At 38.3% G+C, this 20,859-nt stretch overlaps 1 protein-coding gene across 1 annotated transcript in view; it reads right to left on the bottom strand.

Annotated features, from left to right (window-relative positions):
* Window positions 1–3,074: 3,074 nt before the first annotated feature.
* The window catches only part of ME1 (malic enzyme 1), a 175,911-nt gene continuing 158,126 nt past the window's right edge, over window positions 3,075–20,859 (bottom strand). Inside the window, exons 10-14 of the mRNA XM_077750285.1 lie at window positions 19,580–19,685; window positions 18,063–18,205; window positions 16,080–16,253; window positions 8,715–8,813; window positions 3,075–4,760 (exon numbers count right to left, since the gene is read on the bottom strand). Of these exons, the coding sequence (XP_077606411.1) occupies window positions 4,590–4,760; window positions 8,715–8,813; window positions 16,080–16,253; window positions 18,063–18,205; window positions 19,580–19,685 (693 nt within the window). The 3' untranslated portion in view covers window positions 3,075–4,589. The remainder of the gene's footprint in view (window positions 4,761–8,714; window positions 8,814–16,079; window positions 16,254–18,062; window positions 18,206–19,579; window positions 19,686–20,859) is intronic.

The raw sequence follows: 20,859 nt of genomic DNA, 5'->3' as shown, positions 1-20,859 counted from the left end.
TACACAAAAAAAGAAAAAAAAAAAAAAAAAAAAAAAAAAAAAAAAAAGTAAAAATAAGCAACTGAGACCAAATCAAAACTGAAAAGCTTCTACACAAAGAAAGAAAACCAACAAAATGAAAAAGCAACCTACTGAATGGGAGGAAATATTTGTAAATCATATATTTGATAAGAGGTTAATATCCAAAATATATAAAGAACTCATAAAACTCAATAGAAAAAATCCAATTAGAAAATAGGCAGAGGATCTGAATAGACATTTTTACAAAGAAGACATACAAACAGCAAATAGACACATGAAAAGATGCTCATCACTAATTACCAAGGAAACGCAAAACCACAATGAGATATTACATCATACCTGACAGAATGGCTATTATCAAAAAGAAATAACAAGTGTTGGTGAAGATGTAGAGAAAAGAGAACACTTCAGCACTGTTGGTGGAAATGTAAACTGGTGCAATTACTGTGGAAAACTGTATGGAGATTCCTCAAAAACTTGGAAATATAAATACCATATGATCCAGCAATTCTAGTTTTGAGTACTTATCCAAAGAAAATGAAAGTCCTAATTTGAAAAGATATCTGCACATCCATGTTTACTGCAATATTACTTTCAATAGTCAAGACATGGAAACAAACTAAGTGTCCAATAGCAGGTGAATGGATAAAAAAAATGTAACATGTGTATATATATAGTCCAGTCACACAAAAAATAAAATCTTGTCATTTGTGACAACATGGATGGGCCTTGTGGGCATTATGCTAAGTGAAATAAGTCAGAGAAAAACAAATACTGTATGATCTCTCTTATATGTGGAGTATACATAAATAAAGGGGGATGTTATAAATAAAGGCGGATAAAGGATAAATACAGCATGGTGACTAAATAATACTCTATTGCATTTGGAAGTTGCTGAGAGTAAATCTTAAAAGTTCACATCACAAGAACAAAATTTGGTAATGGATGTTATTTAGACTTACTGTGATCATTTTCAAATGTATACAAATACCTAATCATGCTGTATATGTGAAGCTAGTATAATGTTAACTACACCTCAGCTTTTAAAAAATGCATTATGTGGATGCTGCTGTCCATCCATTACCATCACCAATGTATTTCTCAAGGCTTTAGTGACAGGACCGTTAGTAACAAGGTCTTCTTGGAAGACTTAGGAGATCACTAGGATTAAGATGGTCTGGTTACACATGACAAATCCACTCCAACATTCCTATCATTGAAATCTTTGAATTCCTTTGTATTATTTCAGGTTAACATTTGCATTCTCAGTTTCATTTAATTTCATTATTAAGTCCATATTTCAGTCAACTAACTGAACCAACAACTAGAATGACTTTCAGCTGCTCAAGACAGCACACCAAATCCAGAATCTGTGGCAAGTACCCCTATCAGTCAATTCTATCCAGTCCAAAAGTGCACTTCTCCTTTCTCAGTACATTTTCAGAATTCCATAAATTTTCCCTTGGAGTTTTGCCAATATAAATAAGCAAAGTCAAGAATTCTTTTGGGAGTCTTCTCCTGGGTTTCCCTTTCTACTGTATCTAACACAGCTCCTTTCTGGAATCTGATATTAAGTGTGTGGAGGTCATGAGAAGTAACAGGAGAAGAGCAGGAGGTAAACTGAGTGAAGCGATCACAGAATCTTCAAGCAAGGCAGTAACAACCTCTTTAAGACAGGAGGAGTTCCCACGTTGATTAGCAAGGGAGGACATGTCAATTCTTCCGGTTTTCCTAGGGGTTGAGGGGTTTCCTGGGACATGGAACTTACAGTATTCAAACCTAGGTTATTGTTTATAGTAGCTTAGGGTATCATCACAAGTCTTCCAAACCCCCCTACCCATAGATCCCATTCCAAACAGGTCCTGTTGTTTCTGGTCAATACTCTTAAATACAAGGTCTGGTGAAGCTGTGAATGCAACTCCTGGTATAAGCCGGCGATGAGTAGGATTAAGTGAACTTGTTTTCTGTTATTTCAGCCTTAGAGACAGTAAGACAGAAAAGATCCTTTTGGTAAAAACATAAGCAGTGCCTTGAGCTGAGAACTTTGAGCCTCAATGATCTCTTTCTTTATGAACCTATCTCTATAGAAGCAAATATCCTATCCCACAGTTCCTGGATTTCTTCACCCTTTTTTTATGTCAGGAGCCATTTGTCAGCCCAAACTTTCCTATGCTTAGATAATGCATTTCATCCATTTTCTATCTGTTTGGGTTCTTGAGGTCACAAAGATACTTTGCCACATTAATTTTTATTGACTTTATATCTTTACAATTTAGATTTAGGTATTTGACCCTTCTAAGCTCCCTTCTTAAAAATGATATAAGGTAGGGTTCTAGCTTTAATTTTCTCCATGTGGTAGGTCAGTTTTTCCAATCTTTTTTACTAAATGCTCTATTCTTTTTATCCATTGATGTTTGTGCTATCTTTGTAATTCATGTATTCAGGGGGTCTGTGAGCTTCCATGACTTGAATGTATCTGAAAATATCTAGATTTTGGACGGTAGTATAAGATAAAGTATTTCATTAATATTTTTATGTGGATTACATATTGAAATGATAATCTGGAGATGTCAGTTTAAACAAAATTAACACGGATTCCACCTATATCTTCTTTTTATGAGGCCATTAGAAATTACACAGGTGGCTCACTTCGTCTATTGTACAGTGCTGTTCTAGACTGCACTCTCGCTAAAAGAGAGCAGACTATGAAGCAAGACAAACATGATTTAGAGCCCACCTCCTTCACTTTTTAGCTCTGTGGACCTGGTAAATCACTTAAAATACCCACTTCATAGGAACCTGTGGGGATTAATTAAACAAGATAATCTATACAGAATACTTGAAACCTAGTAAGTAATCATCCAATGCTTGTTTCATTATCTTTCTCTGAGGATAAGTAGCTTATTTATCATAGTATAGAGCAAATATGACTACACATGTATTAAATGAAGTTCATACTGAAATTAGCTATTAGAATATTTTTAAATTCATAGTGTCACATGACTGCCAAGGCCCAGCATTATCATTTTAAAATGTAACAATACTTCAAGAGAAAAAGACAATCATAATTTTATTCATTCACTTTTTCTATGCTTTAATACATCTTTTGCATAGGTAAATACATTTAGTTAGAGTTGCAAGACAACATGGACACAGAAAAGAAATAAGCACTCTGGATCTTTTCAAAGTAACTATATTGAGGAAACCACTTGACTAAACATTACTTTCAGAAATAGCCCCACCCTGTCTATTCACACCTGAAACAATCTGTGTAATCTTCAACCTTCAACAAAACCATTGTAGTGTACAGTTTATCTTGAACATCTTCTTATACTTTTGAAAAGCATTTCAAGAACAGAAATTCTTCAAATAATTCTACAAATAAATAGCAAATGTTATTGCACCTGAGCTTAAGAATTTAAAATGGTTTCCATTAGTTCAGGTATTAATTTCTAAAGTAAAACTTGAAGTTAACATTAATTTCTGGCTATAATTACTGATGGTAATTAGAGTATCTTAATACCTGATATGAAGTTATTTTCTGATAATGGGGAGTTGGGTTACAAAATTTCCTCCAAACTCAGAGGAAAGTGAGTTTATTGTAACACAGTGAGCTCTAATTACCTGAGCTAATCGAGGGAACGGGAGGTCAGGTCACTTCAGTGGGAACCCAGCTTGTCTGGGAACCACGTTCTCCCCCACTCGGGAGATCTTTGTCCTAATAGGTCAGCTCCACAGGCAGCCCTTTCTCAAGGATATTACCCACTCTCTTTCAGCTCTTCCCGTGGCTCAGGTGATGCTGAACTGAAGGTACCAACTTCTGGACAGGCACCACAGTGTGCAAATGTTCAGCAGCAACAGTGTGAAGGATGGGGCATTCAGTCAGGGGAGGAAGAAAAGTGCTTCTAGAAGGGATATCTGACTGAGGACCAAAGTGATAAGAAGATATAACAATGGGGAAAGAATATTAAAATCTAAGGCTGCACAAGGCATTGTAAACAGCAATGATCTTTCTTAGAAATGTTAGAGTTCAGTTGTACTAGAAGAACTAATATAATGTAGGACTGGAGTAAAAATACCTGAGAAGTTATTTTTCTCTAGGCAACGAAGTTAAGTGTCATTTCTGCTTTTAGCAAAAATTCATCTATGCCTAAATTCATTTCTATCTTTATAAAAAAAAAAAAAGAGTAGATTTTTAACAAAACAGTCAACAAAACAATTGTGGATTTTAATGTTGAGCATATCAATTTATTACTAATTTTGGTCTTTCCATTAGTCCCCTATATAAAAATGGTATGTTTCTCAGTAGTAGGTACAACAGCTTTTAAAGAGAACTTGGGCAAAATAATTAAGAGAAAAACCATAAATAACGAGAAAGTAAATAAAGCAAAATTGTCTAGTGTGATGTTTACCCCACAGTATATTAATATTCTTTCATGAATTTTTATAGTTAAAGTAAAATCATCCTAGTCTAGCATATTATGAATAATTAGAAAAGATTCCAATCTTTAAAAATTATGAAAGACTTTAAGATCTCATTAATGGAATTAGAAATGTCAGTAATTATGCTACTGGTCAAGTTTGGTCTGTATTTTCTGGGCCTCTTCAGGCCAAGAGTAACAATCAGGTAGAATCTGGTCATAATCAGTGCTATACATCTGAGAGCAGACAAATGCTTCCTTGTTTTGGGGTTCAGGATAAACTGTGGCTGTCTTTTCTTGGTAAGCATCTTTCACAATCTAGGAATAAAAAAAGAATATTAATTATTTTAATGAATAGAGTTGATGGTGAGTACATGTCAGTTTTTATCTGTTTCAAAAAATTAATTTGTGCCTTGTGTGTTCACAAAAAAATTAAGTTATATTATAATAAAAGCACACATACACAGAGAAGATAGAAAAGGAAAATGCAATTATGAATCACATAGCAGGAGGAGAATAGGACATCGCCAACAATGGAAAGTGTAAAGAGTAGAGATTTATCAAGTGTGATCATAATGGGATTTCGGCTAATCCAGTGGCAAAAGTTTTGACATGACCTGAACGATAACTAACTTGAACTAAATACCTTAATATTCCTGCTAAGTTTGAACTCAGATAGCATGCGGTATCACTGATCCCTGTCCTGACCACAGCCTCTTACAAAATTTCCTTATTTACCCCTGCTCACCTAATCTGCTGGACTCCACAGTCAGGTTCAATGCCCCTCACCAGGATCACAGACTCTCCTGTCTCCCTGTCTTGCTGTCACACCCTCCATTCTAGTTCCTGGTCTGGGCAACCCTCAGTGCTGGCCTTCCCTCTTCATGGCTGCCTCCAGCAATGTCATCCTTTTCCTAACCTGAGTTGATGTTGTTGCATATTATGCTTTTATCCTTTTCTTTAACAACAACAACAAAAACAAAAACAGAAACCCTTTCTCTCCCAGTTCCCACAAGGCAATTTCAAAAAAAAATGTTTTTTAATGTTTTATTTATTTCTGAGAGAGAGAGAGAGTGAACCGGGGAGGGGCAGAAAGAGAGGGAGACACAGAATCTGAAAGAGGCTCCAGGCTCTGAGCTGTCAGCACAGAGCCCAACGTGGGGCTCGAACCCACAAACTGTGAGATCATGACCTGAGCTGAAGTCAGCCGCTTAACTGACTGAGCCACCCGTGTGCCCCACTGAGCCACCCAGGAGCCTCCCCACAAGGCAATTTCAAATCTTCCTTTGTCATATCTGCATTTGACTCATCACTGTACTGAGAACATTCCAGCTAATCAGAGAAAACGACCTCAATTTCCCCTTCCATCAACTCAAATGAACTCCTCTGTATCTTCATTCACTCTTCCCTTTGAAAAGAATGGATTCTCCCTCTTGTCAAAACTAATCATTCTATATGTACTCTTTAATTCACTCCAGTTGTAAAAAAAAAAAAAAGCAATTACTCAGAGCTATATGTTTAACAGGTTTATTTGTATAAGTCTGATTTTGAACAATATTGGAATGATTAAGTATTTCTCAATGCAAAAATTACGCATTGTGAAAAATTATGGTTACAAAGATTATGTCATAGTATGGAGAAATATTCATGAAAAACACACAGAACAGATGTATATACCACAAATACGACAATGTTAGCAAAGATATCAAGCCAATGAAAAAAAGACTGGAGGCAAACACACCACAATGATAAAACTACTTATGTCAGAAAAACAGAGTATCGGGCAGTTTCTTCTCTATTTTCCAAAGTGCCTATACTGTGGTATTATTACTAGCTAACAGCTTTTTTGAGGTATAATTGACTGATGGCAAAATCCAAACATTTTAAGTGCACAGTGAACTGACTTTTGTCAATTCTCAGAGTTGTGCAACTGTTACCAAATTCACTTTTAGAACATTTCCATCACCCCAGAGACCTCTTGTGCCTGTTTGCAATAGTTGTACTACTTTTATAATAAAACACATCATTTCATTCCTGACACAGACGGAGTGGAAGTTCACTCCTCTTTCTGGTCCCAGGACACACAGCATCAGTGACCCCCTCCTCTCAGTGAGGTCTCCACCCTCAATGCCAGAGTCTGCGAGAGCAGATTTTCTGGGTTGCTTTCCTAATCTCCCCAGTAACTTCTGTGCTACTGAAAGAGCTTTTGTAAAAGGTCCTGCTAACTCTGTAGATACTAAAAGTTCACCTTTGTTTCTCACCAGGACATCAATATTGACTACAACTTCCACTCCCATCCTGACACTGTGTCTTGTCTAATTTCTGACATGCCGCTCAGTTCTGAGTCTCTTCTTAAAATCCTAACTTCTCCTCACTGGCTTCTTGCCTCTGTGTTCTGGACAGAGTAACAAAGCATGTTCCATCCTTAGTTCTCACCTGTCTATACTTGCTGTCCTGGTAGCTCCACACACTCCTAGTGCTTGTCCTGGTACCACATGAAAAATAGTTCCCATATCTTTATATCTAGTGTCTCTTTAAGTTTCAACCATTTCCATTGATTTGCCGGAATTGTATGAATTGCATGTGAATGTGCTCTGAAACCTCAAACTTGCAGGTCACTTACACCATCTTCCTCCCTCAGCTTGATTCTTTGTTCTGATTTCTGCACCCTATGTTTTCCCATGATTCTAGGTAGATTATCTGAGTCTTTCTGAACTTCCCTGAGGTCCCTTGCTTTTGCACTTTCTCCTCTAATCATAAGCTAACACCTTTTCATTTATATTTATTTATTTTTGAGACAAAGAAAGAGTGACAGCAGGGAAGGGGCAGAGAGAGAGAGGGAGACACAGAATCCAAAGCAGGCTCCAGGCTCTCAGCTGTCAGCACAGACCCCAATATGGGGTTTGAACTCATGAACCGCGAGATCATGACCTGTGCTGAACGATGCTTAACCAACTGACCCATCCAGGTGCCCCAACACTTTTTTGTTTAAATCTTCAAAATGAATTTAACATAATAATGTGCTGTTCAGTGTATTAACCATTCAAACTAGTTAAAAACTAGGAGATATAAATAGTAGAAAATTAGAGGATACTCTTTCATGAATAGGTAACCAAGCAGATTATCTACCATTTTTTGAAGGATTACTTGGTTTTTGAAGCACATGCCCTCAATCAACAAGACAAATAATGATATATGACTCCTAAATATGGTACTGTTTTGACAAACTTGCTAATAGTTTTGGTTTTCAACCAAAAAGCAATTTTTCCACTGAGGGGATACTTGGCAATGTCTGGAGACATTTTTTGGTTGTCACGACTGGGCAGAGGCTGCTGACATCTGGTGGGTAGAGGCCAGGTATGCTAAGCATTCTATAATGCCCAAGATAACCCACACAACCAAGTTATCCAGCCAATATGTGCATAGTGCTGTGGCTGAGAAACCTTAGTTTAAACCTGTAACATATAAACATAACTATTATGGGCTGACCTATGTCACCCAAAATTCATATGCACTAACCCCCAGTACCTCGGAGTGTGATTATGTTTGGAGACAGGGACTTTAAAGAGGTAATTAAGTTAAAAATGAGGCTGTTTGGGTGGACCCTAATCCAAACTGACTAGTCTGTCGTATTTTGTTATGGCGGCCCTAGGAGGCTGATATAATTATTTTGCAAAAAAAAGTCAATTTCTCTCTCATCTTAATTAGAGAAAATTTCTTGTTAGAGAAAATCTCTTAATTAGAGAAAAGCTCCTCTTGGCTAAGTGCTTCATTAGCTCATCTGCCACCCCAACAGCTTTGAGTTCCTTGCCTTCAGTGTTTAGCTCTCTGCCCAGTATTATCAACTGTGATCCTCAAGATGCTATATATCATGGAGACATGGATAAGACAAGTGATCCAAATAATTCTAAATGTTACTCTACCATATCTGCAGTATTTTGGTGACTACACAAGTGAAATATGGAAAATAATAAGTTAAAAAAGATGAAATAGGAGAAACCTAACTGAAAGGGAATCCTACTAACTTATTTAGATTATAGGACAGAAAAAGAATGATAGGGAAATCAATGATTAAGTCCAATTCTTCCAATCCTAGGGATGAACTGTAGTTCCTAAGCTCTACTAAAGCACTGTGTCTCATTTCTCTGACTTCTGCAAAATAAGTTGACAGATATACATTTCAAGGAAGTGAAGCAATTTTTAGTACCTAACATGCATATTTAGCAATAGAAGAAAGGAAAAATAGTAAGACCTGAAAAAGAGTGGTTTTACCTTTGCTGCGATTTTCAGAGAAACATCTCTAATGGTGTCCAAAGGAGGATAAAGCCGGCCCTCTTCCAAGTGTTTATCTGATACTTGCTGGGCTATAACCTTTCAAAAAAAAGAAAGACAAATATGTTTTTACTTCACAGCATACAATGTGATGGTGATGGTTGTGAGGATAACTAGGTGAATGGTCACATATGGTCATGTATGGAGCAGGTCACATTAATGTGATCACCTAATTTTGTCTCCCCTTTGTAGATGGGAAAACTGAGCCCAAAAGACTTGGTGACTGGTGGGATCACCCCATTAGTAAAGAAGGGAACAGAATCTGCACTGCCTCCTACTCCAGTTCCTTTTCTACTGTGCCATGAAAGCTTTTCCATCTAATGTGCTAGAGGAACAGGGGAGAGGGGGTGATGAAGGCAGAGGAGGATGACAAAAGCAACGGACAAGGACCCTGAGAGTACAGAAAGGAAGGGATCCAAGGCTGATCACGCTGCTTCTCCCAGCTCACGTATTCTGGCACAAGAGGCAGAGTAGGGGGCTGAGAAAGCCATTTTGGAGTCACACTGCAAGTAGGATTTCAGTTTACCCAGATTCTGGATTCTCTGAATCCCCTAACTGGTCTCAGCATTTGCTGTTCCCAGACCACTCCCCATTTCTAAATCAAATGGCATTTACTTAAAAATTTGCTAAGAGGATAGATCTTATTACGGTAAGTGTTCTTATCTCCTTCTCTCCCATGCTCGCTGGCACTGGCTCGCTCTCTCTCTCTCTCTCTCACACACACACACACACACACACACACACACACAAATAAACAGAGGAGGAAAGAGCATTTGGCACTGATGGATATTTTTATGGCATACATTTTGGTGATGAAGTTGTGTGATTAGATATGTACAGCTTTTCCTTATGTCAATTATACCTCAGTAATTTTTTTTTTAATAAGACAGACTGACATTACATGCCTCCTGATGTGATGCACTGAGAAGGATGCCATCATTAGGCATTTAGTACTCCTAACAAAACCACATAACTTGAATTCAATCATGAGGAAACAATCAGATAAACCCAAAGTGGGGAACATTGTAAAAAACAACTGACCTGTATGCTCCAAAATGTCAGTGCCATAAAGGAAAGACTGAAATATGCTTGTAGATTAAAGGATTAGTCTAGAGGCTATAAAAGCCTTTTTTAATGGATAATTGGCAAAATTTGAATTTGGACTGTGCATTAGATAATAATATTCGATCCGTGTTAAAGTCCCTGACTTGAAAATGGTACAGAGATCATGTAAAAACATGTCCTGAAATATCTAGGGGTAAAGGGGCGTGATACTGTAAGTTGCTCTCAAATGGTTCAACAATAAAGTTCCATATGCTAAGTTATTTGCTGAACCTTCTGGAGAACGGAGGTAGACTAGCAATCGTGAAGTTCCCTCCAGCTCTAGGACTTTGATTTGATTAGGTATTTCAGTGTGGCAAGTCTAAAGCACTGTACGGCTGGCTCTATTATTTAATAGACCTAAGGGTGCAGACAAGAAGTAGAAAATCTTCCTCATTTGAAATATTTTGCATAAGCAAACACTTATTTTTCAGAATCTCTTAATATCTTTGATTTTTTTTTAAATCATGAAATTATTTCTGCAAATTTTCTATTGCCATCAGCAAATATGAAAGACATTGAGAATGTATAACACCGACAGGATAAAAAAGCCAGGTCCTGCCCTTGAGAGAATTATAAGTTGGTGAGGAAGAAAATGGCAATACTGAAGAGAGGACAGCCTAGACCAAAGGTGAAATGTGAGTGTTAAGAAGTCCAGAGGTAGAGTGGAGGGAGCTTGAGAAGGAGCACTAGGAGTCAGACAAAAGGGAAGGGGGGTGGTACTCCAGAAAGAAGACAAATTCAGACCAAAGGCAGAAATGTATGACTTGGACTCAGTGATCCCCCGTGTCCTGATCTGGGGGAACAGAGGAGGTCTGAATAGAGAATAAAGATTGGAGCACTGTCAATGCCAAATTAAGGAATTTTGGTTAAATCCTATGGGTGACTGAGGACTTCTGAACCAGGATATTTAGGCAGGGGTGTGGGGTACAGAGAGATCAAGATGAAGTTACTAGTATAACTGCTGTTTAATATGACATTGCATATTATGCAAAATGTAATTTATATCTAGAATTACAGAAAGCCGATCACAATGAATTTTATACAAAGACACTGTTTAAGTCCTTTATTTCTTGCCTTTATAACAGGATGTTGAGCAAAACTTCTCCTTTACCCCAGAATTGGTGATCAGGGCCCCCAACACTAGAACACTAGAATTAAGTGTTCCACATTATAATGAAGCCACCAAGTGGAGACCGCCATGCCCTCAGAACCTAAGAGGTGGTGGAATCGGCCCTGCCACCCCCACAAACACAGGCGCCCTTTTGCAGAAGGCTGAGATGGGGAGAATCAGGAAGAGTCTCCAGAACCATTATTTGGCCTAGTGGGTAATGTAGTGGCTTTCCTCCCCTTCTTCTTCCTGCATACTGCCTCCTCTTGAGAGCCTGAGGTTTCGCATTCTTTTCCTCACTTAGCTTGAGTAGTTACAGACATGTTCATGTAAGTAGAGGTGAAGAGAATGGGAAAGGAGGTCAGACAGAAAGGTGTGGGGCGGGGAGGTGGAGGAGCCTGTAGCCCTAGAAGGCATGAGCTTCCAAGCCCGAGTTTTCACCACAGAGGAGGATCTCACAGGCTGGGAATGTTGAGCAAGGGGAAGAGGCCGAACTGGAGCCAGGTCTCTCATGTCATGCAATAGAGGGCCCCAAAGGTTCTCTAAACTCCTGTACACATACCCCACGAGAAAGCCAAATATGGGCCCCTGCCTCAGATGGTTTGATGGCCTAAAAACGTGGAGAATTAATAAAAGACATGTTTGGGGTGTCTGGATGAATGGCTCAGTCGGTTGAATGGCTGACTCTTGATTTCGGCTGATGTCATGATCCCAGGATCGTGGGATGGAGCCCTGTGTTGGGCTCTGCACTCGGCATGGAACCTGCTTAGGATTCTCATTCTCTCTCTCTCTATCTCCCCCTCTTCCCCTTTCCCCTGCTCATGTGCTCTCTAAAAAAAAAGAAAAAAGAAAAGAGAAAAGAAAAAAAAAAAAAGACAAGACATGTTTGCCCTTTTCCATACCCTTCTTTTCTGTTTCCAACCCATTTGAGAAAACAGGCCTTAATAAGAAGGGGGAGGAGGTTTTCAGAGCCTAGGTGCACTCTTTCCCCTGAGCCCCCAAGGGGCTGGTATGGGAGAAGAGCAAAAGAGAAGGGGCTCTCTGCCAGCTGCTGCTGCAGGCCTCTTGTACAGAAGGGACAAGACATGATACTTGAATTGGATACAAATTCTGAACGGAACAGATGTTTAATTATTGTTCACTGATGTATTCCCCAGCACCCAGAAAAATGCCTAGCACATAGCAGGTACTTAATTAATACTTGTTAAAAGAATGGGTGAATTGAAACAGAATTCAAAGTTACTGAGATGCCATGAAGAGAAAGAAAAGAGAGACTCGATGGAGAATTATTCAAAACCATGATTGTCAGGCAAAATAAAACCATTTGATGTTGATGCCCCATTGAATTGAGGTGGTTTACAAAATCCTGTTACTTCTTGTTGTTCTGCAAAGGATTTTTAGCAGATTTAAATCAGGTGGCATTTCTTAGATGTTAAAGCAAAAACCTGTAAGAGTATCTAGTACTGTTATTTAACTGGATAGAGAAAAAAATGAGTAGCACAGTCTTGAAAGGATGTTAACAGCATGGTGGTTGAAAGCTCAGGCTGTGATGTGAAGTAGGTCTATATTCAAATGCTAACTGCAATAATTACTATTTGTTTGAATTTGGGCAACTTAATTAACCTTCCTAAGCCTAGTTTTCTCTTTGGTGATAGAAGACTACTAACAATTCCTAATTCATGAGATTAAACAAAATAAACGCCAGTAAGGAATTTACCACATTGTCTGAGAAAGTAAATGTTCAGTATGTCTTAGCTATTTCACTTTTTGTTTGACGTTTATTTATTTATTTTGAGAGAGCATGCACGTTTACATATGCACACACATGTACACACACAAGCGGTGAGGGTGGGACAGAGGGAGAGAGAAAGAGAGAATCCCAAACAGGCTACACACTCAGTACAGAGCCTGATACAAGGCTCGTTCTCACTACCATGAGATCATGACCTAAGAGGCCATCAAGAGTAGGACGCTCAACCAACTGAGCCCAGGCACCCCTGTTAGCTATTTCACTTTTAAAAAACAGAGAGGCAGTCACCATGGCAGAATGGAAGTAAAACAGCTCTGGGGGCCAGATCTAACTCTACAATATACCCACTTATTAGCTTTTTGATTTGGAGGCAAGTTCTGTAGCCAATCAACTGCACATTATTTCTGTGAGATAACAGGTATATGGTTCCTCCACCACTGGTGTCCAACATCATTGTTTCTTCTCTGGGATGTTGCACAATATCATTTTAAAGAGACTGGGGACAGTTAGAAGATGGCTGAATAAAGAAGAATCAGTCTGAATCTTTGCTCTCCAGGCATGCCTGTTGCACACAGAGAGAACCGAGACACCGTGGAACAGAGTCAAGGAGCACACAGGTGACCAGGGGAGCCTAACGTTAGGAATTAAATCACTAACATGGAAGGGATTGATCTGGGGGAAAAGGGGAGAGTCTACAAGAGTCTTAATGTCACTCTCGCCTATGAGCTCATTCACTCAAAAACTATTTGTTGCTTTTGATATGCCACTGGTGTCTCTCTAACTACACTGTGTCCACTTTCAAATGATCTCTTTTCATTTCATTTTGGCAATGTAACAGCAGCTGGATTTTCAGTTATCCAGTGACTTAAATGAATCAAAGTTTCCTCCAGATGCTGTTGTCTGTGGTGACCATCTCTAGTGTCCTCCAGGCAGATTTTAGAAAGGTGAGGCAGGTGAGAGGAAACAGAGAAGGTGATTCAGGAGGAATGGTGTAAGGACAGGCAGCCAAGGCTCACCTCTTAGATGTGGTCAGGAGGTGAGGAGTCTATGTCCAGGAGGACTGACCTAGGGAAGGAGGTTCAGAAGGTTGCTAGAGTACCAGGAGAGCCAGAAACCTCTTTGTTGTTAACAGCATGGTGCTTCAAAGCTCAGGCTGATGTGAGGTAGGTCTATAATCAAATTCTAACTGCAATAATTACTATTTATTTGAATTTGGGCAAATTAATTAACCTTCCTAATTTTCTCACGACGAGCCAAGGTAGTCGCCAAAGGATTCAAGCATGAGGTGGGGAGTGAAGTGACCAGAAGGACAGGCTTAAATAGGTGGAGAATAGTTCCCAGAGTTTTCCAGGCAGGACAATAGAGCAGTTACAGGAGTGTGCATGCACAGTGTGTTTGAAGCTTTGGGACAAGAATGTAAGAATGTCAGGCTTCTAAGCTTTGGTGTCTTAGAAAGGAGTATCACTAAACAGAATGCAAATATTGAGGGTGAAGGAAGGTGAGAAGTATGGTTTTATGCACTGTGGGTTTAAGGAAACAGCAGGGCGTTTTTGTGGAAATATCCATCAGGTAACTGGAGACATGTTAAAAGATGAGACTAGAGATACATAGACTTGGCCACTTTTAGAATTAAGATCATGGAAACCAGAGAATGGATGAGATCTCTGAAAGCATAAGAAAAAGAGAAGAAAAAAGTTGGGACCAAAAAAAAAAATGAATGCTAGAAAAAAGCTCTTAGTTACATGGGAAATGAAAAGAAGATAAAGTAAACAATGAGGCGGTCTGAAATACAAGACTGTTGTGCTGAAGCCTAAGAGAAAACCAGTGGAAAGTCCAGAAGATGTAGCCAGAGAGATCACTAGCTCTAAGAACACTGTTGACATTACATTTTCTTTTTTTCTTCAAAGTTTTTTGATAGTAATTATTACTTTGCCTGGATGGTAAATGGAAGGAATTTTTTTTCATGAAGTTTGTCACTAGATGGTGCTGGAGTTATTTAGGAAAGCAAACATGGGCCACAATGAGTAAAAGATCTTTTTTCCCCCTTTGATATGTCTGTTATAGAGAACAATAATTCTCTTTTCCTTAATGTGTGAACAGCTTTGAAAATCTCTCTTAGTGATTAGATACCTACTTATGTTTAACAAGACTTTATGAGTTAAACTCTGGGACGCCAGCTGCCATGCTTTTACTGCAGTGAAGAGAAAGAAAGGAGCAGAACATTACAGCCTTCAACACCTGCTCACAGAATGATGCCAGGTGCTAAATGCTGGGAGTCTACTCCTTAGACCACAACAGTAACAGAAGACCCTTTATCTATATTCTCTGAGTTCCTCTTCAAAACAGAAAGAATAGCATGTTTGCAGGATAAAAATATTTGAATTTTAATCATCTTTTATTTGGTTCAGTTCAGTTATCATGTTGTACAGTGGTTTCATTTTAGAAGAAATTCACTCAAATTTCTCACCTGTGAACTGCATCCTGCTCAAATATGGTATCAACCAGATGAACATTCTGATTATCAAAAAGCTCATGATTTTACAACTATATGCCCAATCACTGTATTGTCCCCCTGACGTGTGGGGAGGAAGGGGAACTGATGGGAACCTGAAGTTTATGGTACCTTTTGTGCCATAAGTAATAAAGTCTTTGTCTCTGACCTCTGCATTTTGGGTCTCTGGCCAGCATCCATGAAACTGCAGTAGGCTAATTCGTTAGCTTGCAACTAAGGTAAAGTTTCAGAGCCTCCACTTCCTAAGAACAGCTCACCAGTCCCTACTGGGTCTGTTTGGAGAATCTTTCTTGAAGGTCCACACTCAAACCCACTTCTGTCCTTTTAATGGGTTTATAAACACTAATTCCCTGTTATAATTTTCTTTCTGCTTAAAATATTAGAGTAGTTTCTGTTATCTGCCCTGTACCCTCAATGATAAACACGTCTTCACTGTACCGAATCAGACTTTCATTTTAAACCTTCAAAGTGCTGTTGGTTAGGAAAGTTTGGAGAAATATTTACTGCTTCATTATGATTTGGAAACCATATTTTCAATTGTGTCACTACTGTCACGGAACTTGATTGCAAGTATGAAGATGGAAGAGTTCCTTGTAAGAGATCAGAACAGTTTTTTACCAGCTACTGAAGAAGAGTCTTTTACTAGTGACTCCAATATGAACCTGCTACCTACCCCTTATTCTCCACTAGGAGAGATTTTTCTCTTCTTCAGACTTTGTGCCTTATAGGGAGGGAGCTGAGATGCTATCTAAATAAATCAGTAAACAACCCACACTGAGCTCCTCTGGTGTTTTACAGCCTTGGTGAACACAGGCTGAGCAGCTACAATACCTCAGCAGTTGTGAGAAAAATCTCATCTGTGATATGTCTCAATCCACACGCCACAACACCAAGAGCGACTCCAGGAAACACATAGGAATTGTTTCCTTGGCCAGGATATAGAGTCCGTCCGTCTGGAAGAGTGACTGGATCAAAAGGACTGCCGCTGGCAAAAATCGCACGCCCCTACAACACAGACACGCGACTGACTTTAAAAAAGAAGCATGGTATTTTAAAACAAATGTATCATAACAGAACTACCCCATAGTTAAAGTGCTGAGTATTTAGAAAGAAGACTAATTTTCATTAACTCTCTAATAAAGTCGGGGCAAGTTTTACGATGCTGGCTGTAAGTTCTGGAGTGGGGGATGACTGCCGTTCTCTGCCTCCCTCTCTACTCCTCACAGAGGTGTGCAAAGCACTGGACACTCCAAAACCACCACTCTATTCTCTACAGGGCTCCAACCCAGAAGCCTATCAACCATTTCTATATGGGCTTCAGATTATAGACTTCTGAAGCTGAAAAAATGATGGGTTAACATTAGAGTATTGGAAAGTATGACATTTTAGGTTAGAATTTAGGGATCTACATATTTTTCTTTAATTTTTAAAAATTGTTTATTTTTGAGATAGAGAGTGAGAGAGAGAATGAGTGGGGGAGGGGCAGAGAGAGAGGGACACAGAGAATCTGAGGTAGGCTCCAGGCTCTGAGTTGTCAGCACAGAGCCCCATGTGGGGTTCGAACTCATGAACCATGAGATCACGACCTGAGTCAAGGCCAGACGCTCCCTCTCTCTGCCCCTCTCCCACTCACACTCCATCGCTTTCAAAAATAAATATTAAAAAAATTTTTTAATTTAAAAATATAATTATATAAATTTGGCTAATTGTGTTTATTTCTATTACTGGTGACTCTATAAACTTCTGACACCTACTGAGATATTTGACAAAATAATTACAAAAACATTTATTATTTGTCTACTATGCTAAAATTTTATCATTTGTACACCATGCTAAAATTTTATTGCTCACAGGTTTGTTTGTTTGTTTTTTCCTTCCCCTTTTAACAATTTAAGGACTACTCAGGGATGTCAGGCAAATTTCCCAAACTAGAGATGGACTGAAAATTAAAATTATTGAAGCCATGGAGGCCATCCCAAATTAAGACAGACAGGCAATGGAGTAGCTCCTTGCCAACATTTCATTAATTCTAGTAATGAGCATTTAAGGTTATAATATTAAGGAAGTGGAGCCATTAATTTCTGATGTCATGTTAACCTTTTCTACTTTATTTTGGATTTCTTTCCAAAATAAAATTATTAGATATATATGATTCAACCTCTATTTTGTTATAATGACATTTTTAAGTCTTTGAAAGGAAGACAGGCTGTTGTCAACCTATCAGTCAAACATATATTAATACAAACACAGTATAAAATAAGCCACTTTTTTGGCAACAGTAAAGAATTGAAGCTTTGAGGACTTCTATCCCAAACTGGCTAGATGTCAAAACAGCTGCCCAAATGTACCACCAATGACATCAAAATCTAAACTCAGGAGTTAGCAAAATGAAAATAAGACTGAGATTTTATACTGTATGCTTCAATGTTCAGAAATAGCTAGTTAAAAGTTATTTTAATAAGCATCTAGAATCAAAATTTTTCTTTTTTAGCTTTTATGTTCAAGTCTTAGATGCTTCCAAATCACTTGAAAAAAATATCAATAAACTTTATAAAGTTTATTTTGTTTTACTGAAAAGGAGGATTTACACAACATTCTAGAAGAGGCAATAGTTCTTAACCTCTCTGACCTATTCACTTTTCCTTCAGTCTTGGTTTTTTAGTTTTTAAAGATTAAGTGGTAAGAATCATAGATATCCTTGGTTGCTCTATAACGATTAAGAATTAAAGTACTAAATTATGAGGCTCTGTGCCAGCACTGGTGGAGCCTGGGGAATGGGGAGGTGGGGGAAGAAAAGTTACACTTTTGCTTTACCTTGGTTAGTTTATAGCACTGCTCTGCAGTACATTCTGCTTTGCTAGTTGGATTACTCAAAGCAAAAATAATGGGCCGTTCATTGAAGGCAGCCATATCTTTGAGAATTTGTTCTGAGAATGCACCACCAATTGCAGCAACTCCTAATGTAGAAATGAGAAGCCAGTGAATCGACTATCAGTGGTTACTTAAGTAAGAAGTCCATGCCCTCAAAACAATGAGACAGGTCAGGCCATTTTCTGATAGGCCCTAAACAAAATATAGAATATCTGCATTAATAGCAACAAAAAGAGATACGCTTGTTAATGTGAACAGTCTTTAGGGTTACAAATCTCCAAGTATCTATACAAAACATCACAGATCTAACATCTGGCTCATAATACACGGAGTCAGTGACCAAATCACTAAGTATTTTGATTACAGGCATTGATGTCAGGAAATTAAAATGTACCTACTATATATTATCTCTATGAACAATTCTAGGAGTATATTCCAATCTCTCAGGTTATAAAGTAATTATGTTTTATAAACCAGTGCTAACACTTAAGACAGTCATCCAATTCAATTGTAAAACTGAGGTATCAGTCACTGAAAGAATCCTAACAGAAGAATAAAGCAATTAGCATGAGGGAAATGGAAAAAAGTCAGATTCCTGGTACAAAGAATTTTGTAAAAAAGCAAGGCTTATTACAGTTTCTGCTATGGAGTATTGTTTTTGTTATGATTATCATCATTGTTCTCAATACTGTCATGTTTACAAGAGCTTCCAGGAGTGGAGTATGATCCAAAATAAGAAGTGACATTATATACACACAAAATAAGGTATAAAGTTTCATAACCTCCTCTGAGTTTTTTTTAGCCACATTAAATCTGACCATATTAAACATGCACTGTGTAAGCACTGTGTTAAGTGCTATAAGGAATATAAATTTGGTCCCTGTCTTCAGAGAGAGTCTAGTAGTTAGTGCAGTATTTTTCAACCTCTGGGATATTAACATTGTGTGCTGGATAATTCTGTGTGTGTGTGTGAGGCGGGGTAGGGTGCTTTCCCGTGCACTGTAGGGCACTGAGCACCATCCTGCCTCTACCCACTAATCTCAGTACCCCTGACCACCCCGCCTCCAACCCTGCCCAAAGTTGTACCAACCAAAAACATCTCCAGACATTGCCAAATGTTTCTTTGGGGGCAAAGACACTCACATTTGAGAATCATTGTCTATCTGGAGTAATCATGCTTGGGAAAGTGCCGAATATCCCAAGGATTAACAGGTTGACAGAGTTGGCAGAGGGGGGCCACACACTTCAGCTGGAATCGGTAGAACTGAGAAGACAGTACTAAATTTACAAATCTAGGCGTCCGTTGGGGTACTGTTGATTCAGTGAATGTGTAATTTTGTTTGTGAATTCCAAAGGTTAAAATTTCAAAAAGCTAAATTATGCCTCAAAAATGAGTAAGAAAATGAATCAGGCCAAAATGGGGTTAGGGTGGGGATTATGGGAAAGAGGGAGAAGTTTACCTATGAGGGCAGTTGGTTTTATTTCTTGAACAATGGCTTCTAGGTTCTTCATTTCTTCATGTTCATGGGCAAATTCCTTCTTCTCTTGTGTTAAGGCAGCACGTCCCTAAGTAAAGCAAATAAAAAGATGTTAAATCTGCCAAACATATGTGAGCCAATGAAATTTCAGAATATTACACATATTGTGAGTATTTGTGCTTAACGTTTTCATGTATCATGTATTACACCTGTTCTTAAATTCTCTCTTCCAAATACTGTAGTATTCTTTCATTCAATGTTTCAACAAATATTTATGTCTCAATGTTCTAAGCAATGGGGATGTAGCAATGAACAAACAAGTCTTTCTCTTTCTTAACTATTATTTAATATTAAAAATCCTAATTCTATCGACATTTATGAGAAACTGGCACTAATAAATGACAATGCATTTAAATAAAGATATCACTTACTAACCATTATTTGTATTAAGTAACTGTGTCTCAGAATGCAGAGTTGGCTTTAGTCGCAACACTCCCAATTTATGTACCACTGGGCAAAAATTGAACTCGATGCCATATTTATATCCTAGTTTGATTTTTTGAGTAAGTACTAGCTTTGCATATTTTTATCTTAATGTTTAGACTATAAATGTGTCATGTGTTATCAGTAAACATCTAATTATAATTTTCTAGCTGCAAATTTTTTATGTTTATGTATTTTTTGAGAGAGAGGAAATGAGCACATATGCGCAAACAGGGGAGGGTCAGAGGGAGAGGGAGACAGAGGATCCCAAGTGGGCTCTGCGCTGATAGCAAAGAGCCTGATGCAGGGTTCAAACTCTTGAAACGCGAGATCATGACCTGAGTGGAAATCGACGCTCAACTGACTTAGCCACCCAGGTGCCCCTCTAGCTGCAATTTTTTTATCTTGACTTAAAATAATACATCACTGCTTAATATTACATGGTACTTTGACTTACAAGTTGTTTTCACATATTTCATATGATCCCCTCAACAATTTTAAGAAGCAGGGCAAGTAATTAGAGTCATTTTACATGAGGAAACTGAGGCGTGGAGTTGTTAAGGGACTTGCCTAAGGAAGGTGTTGGCTTTCTAATAATATAGCACAGTACAGTCCTGGAGAAAAAGCTTCACAAATGGTACAGGGTCAGATTGTTTACAAATTGTTACTCTGAAGATGGTACAACTTTCTTGCTCTAAAAGGTTATTAAAATTTTACTTCCATTTTTAAAATACTGTATATGTGAATTATAGATCACTTGAAGCACATGAACCTATCTG

The sequence above is a fragment of the Crocuta crocuta genome, unplaced genomic scaffold, assembly GCF_008692635.1.
Source record: "Crocuta crocuta isolate KB4526 unplaced genomic scaffold, BGI_CrCroc_1.0 scaffold9, whole genome shotgun sequence".
Classification (NCBI taxonomy): domain Eukaryota; kingdom Metazoa; phylum Chordata; class Mammalia; order Carnivora; family Hyaenidae; genus Crocuta; species Crocuta crocuta.
Note: the sequence above shows the minus strand (reverse complement) of the source record. Positions and strands in the feature narration are given on the sequence as shown.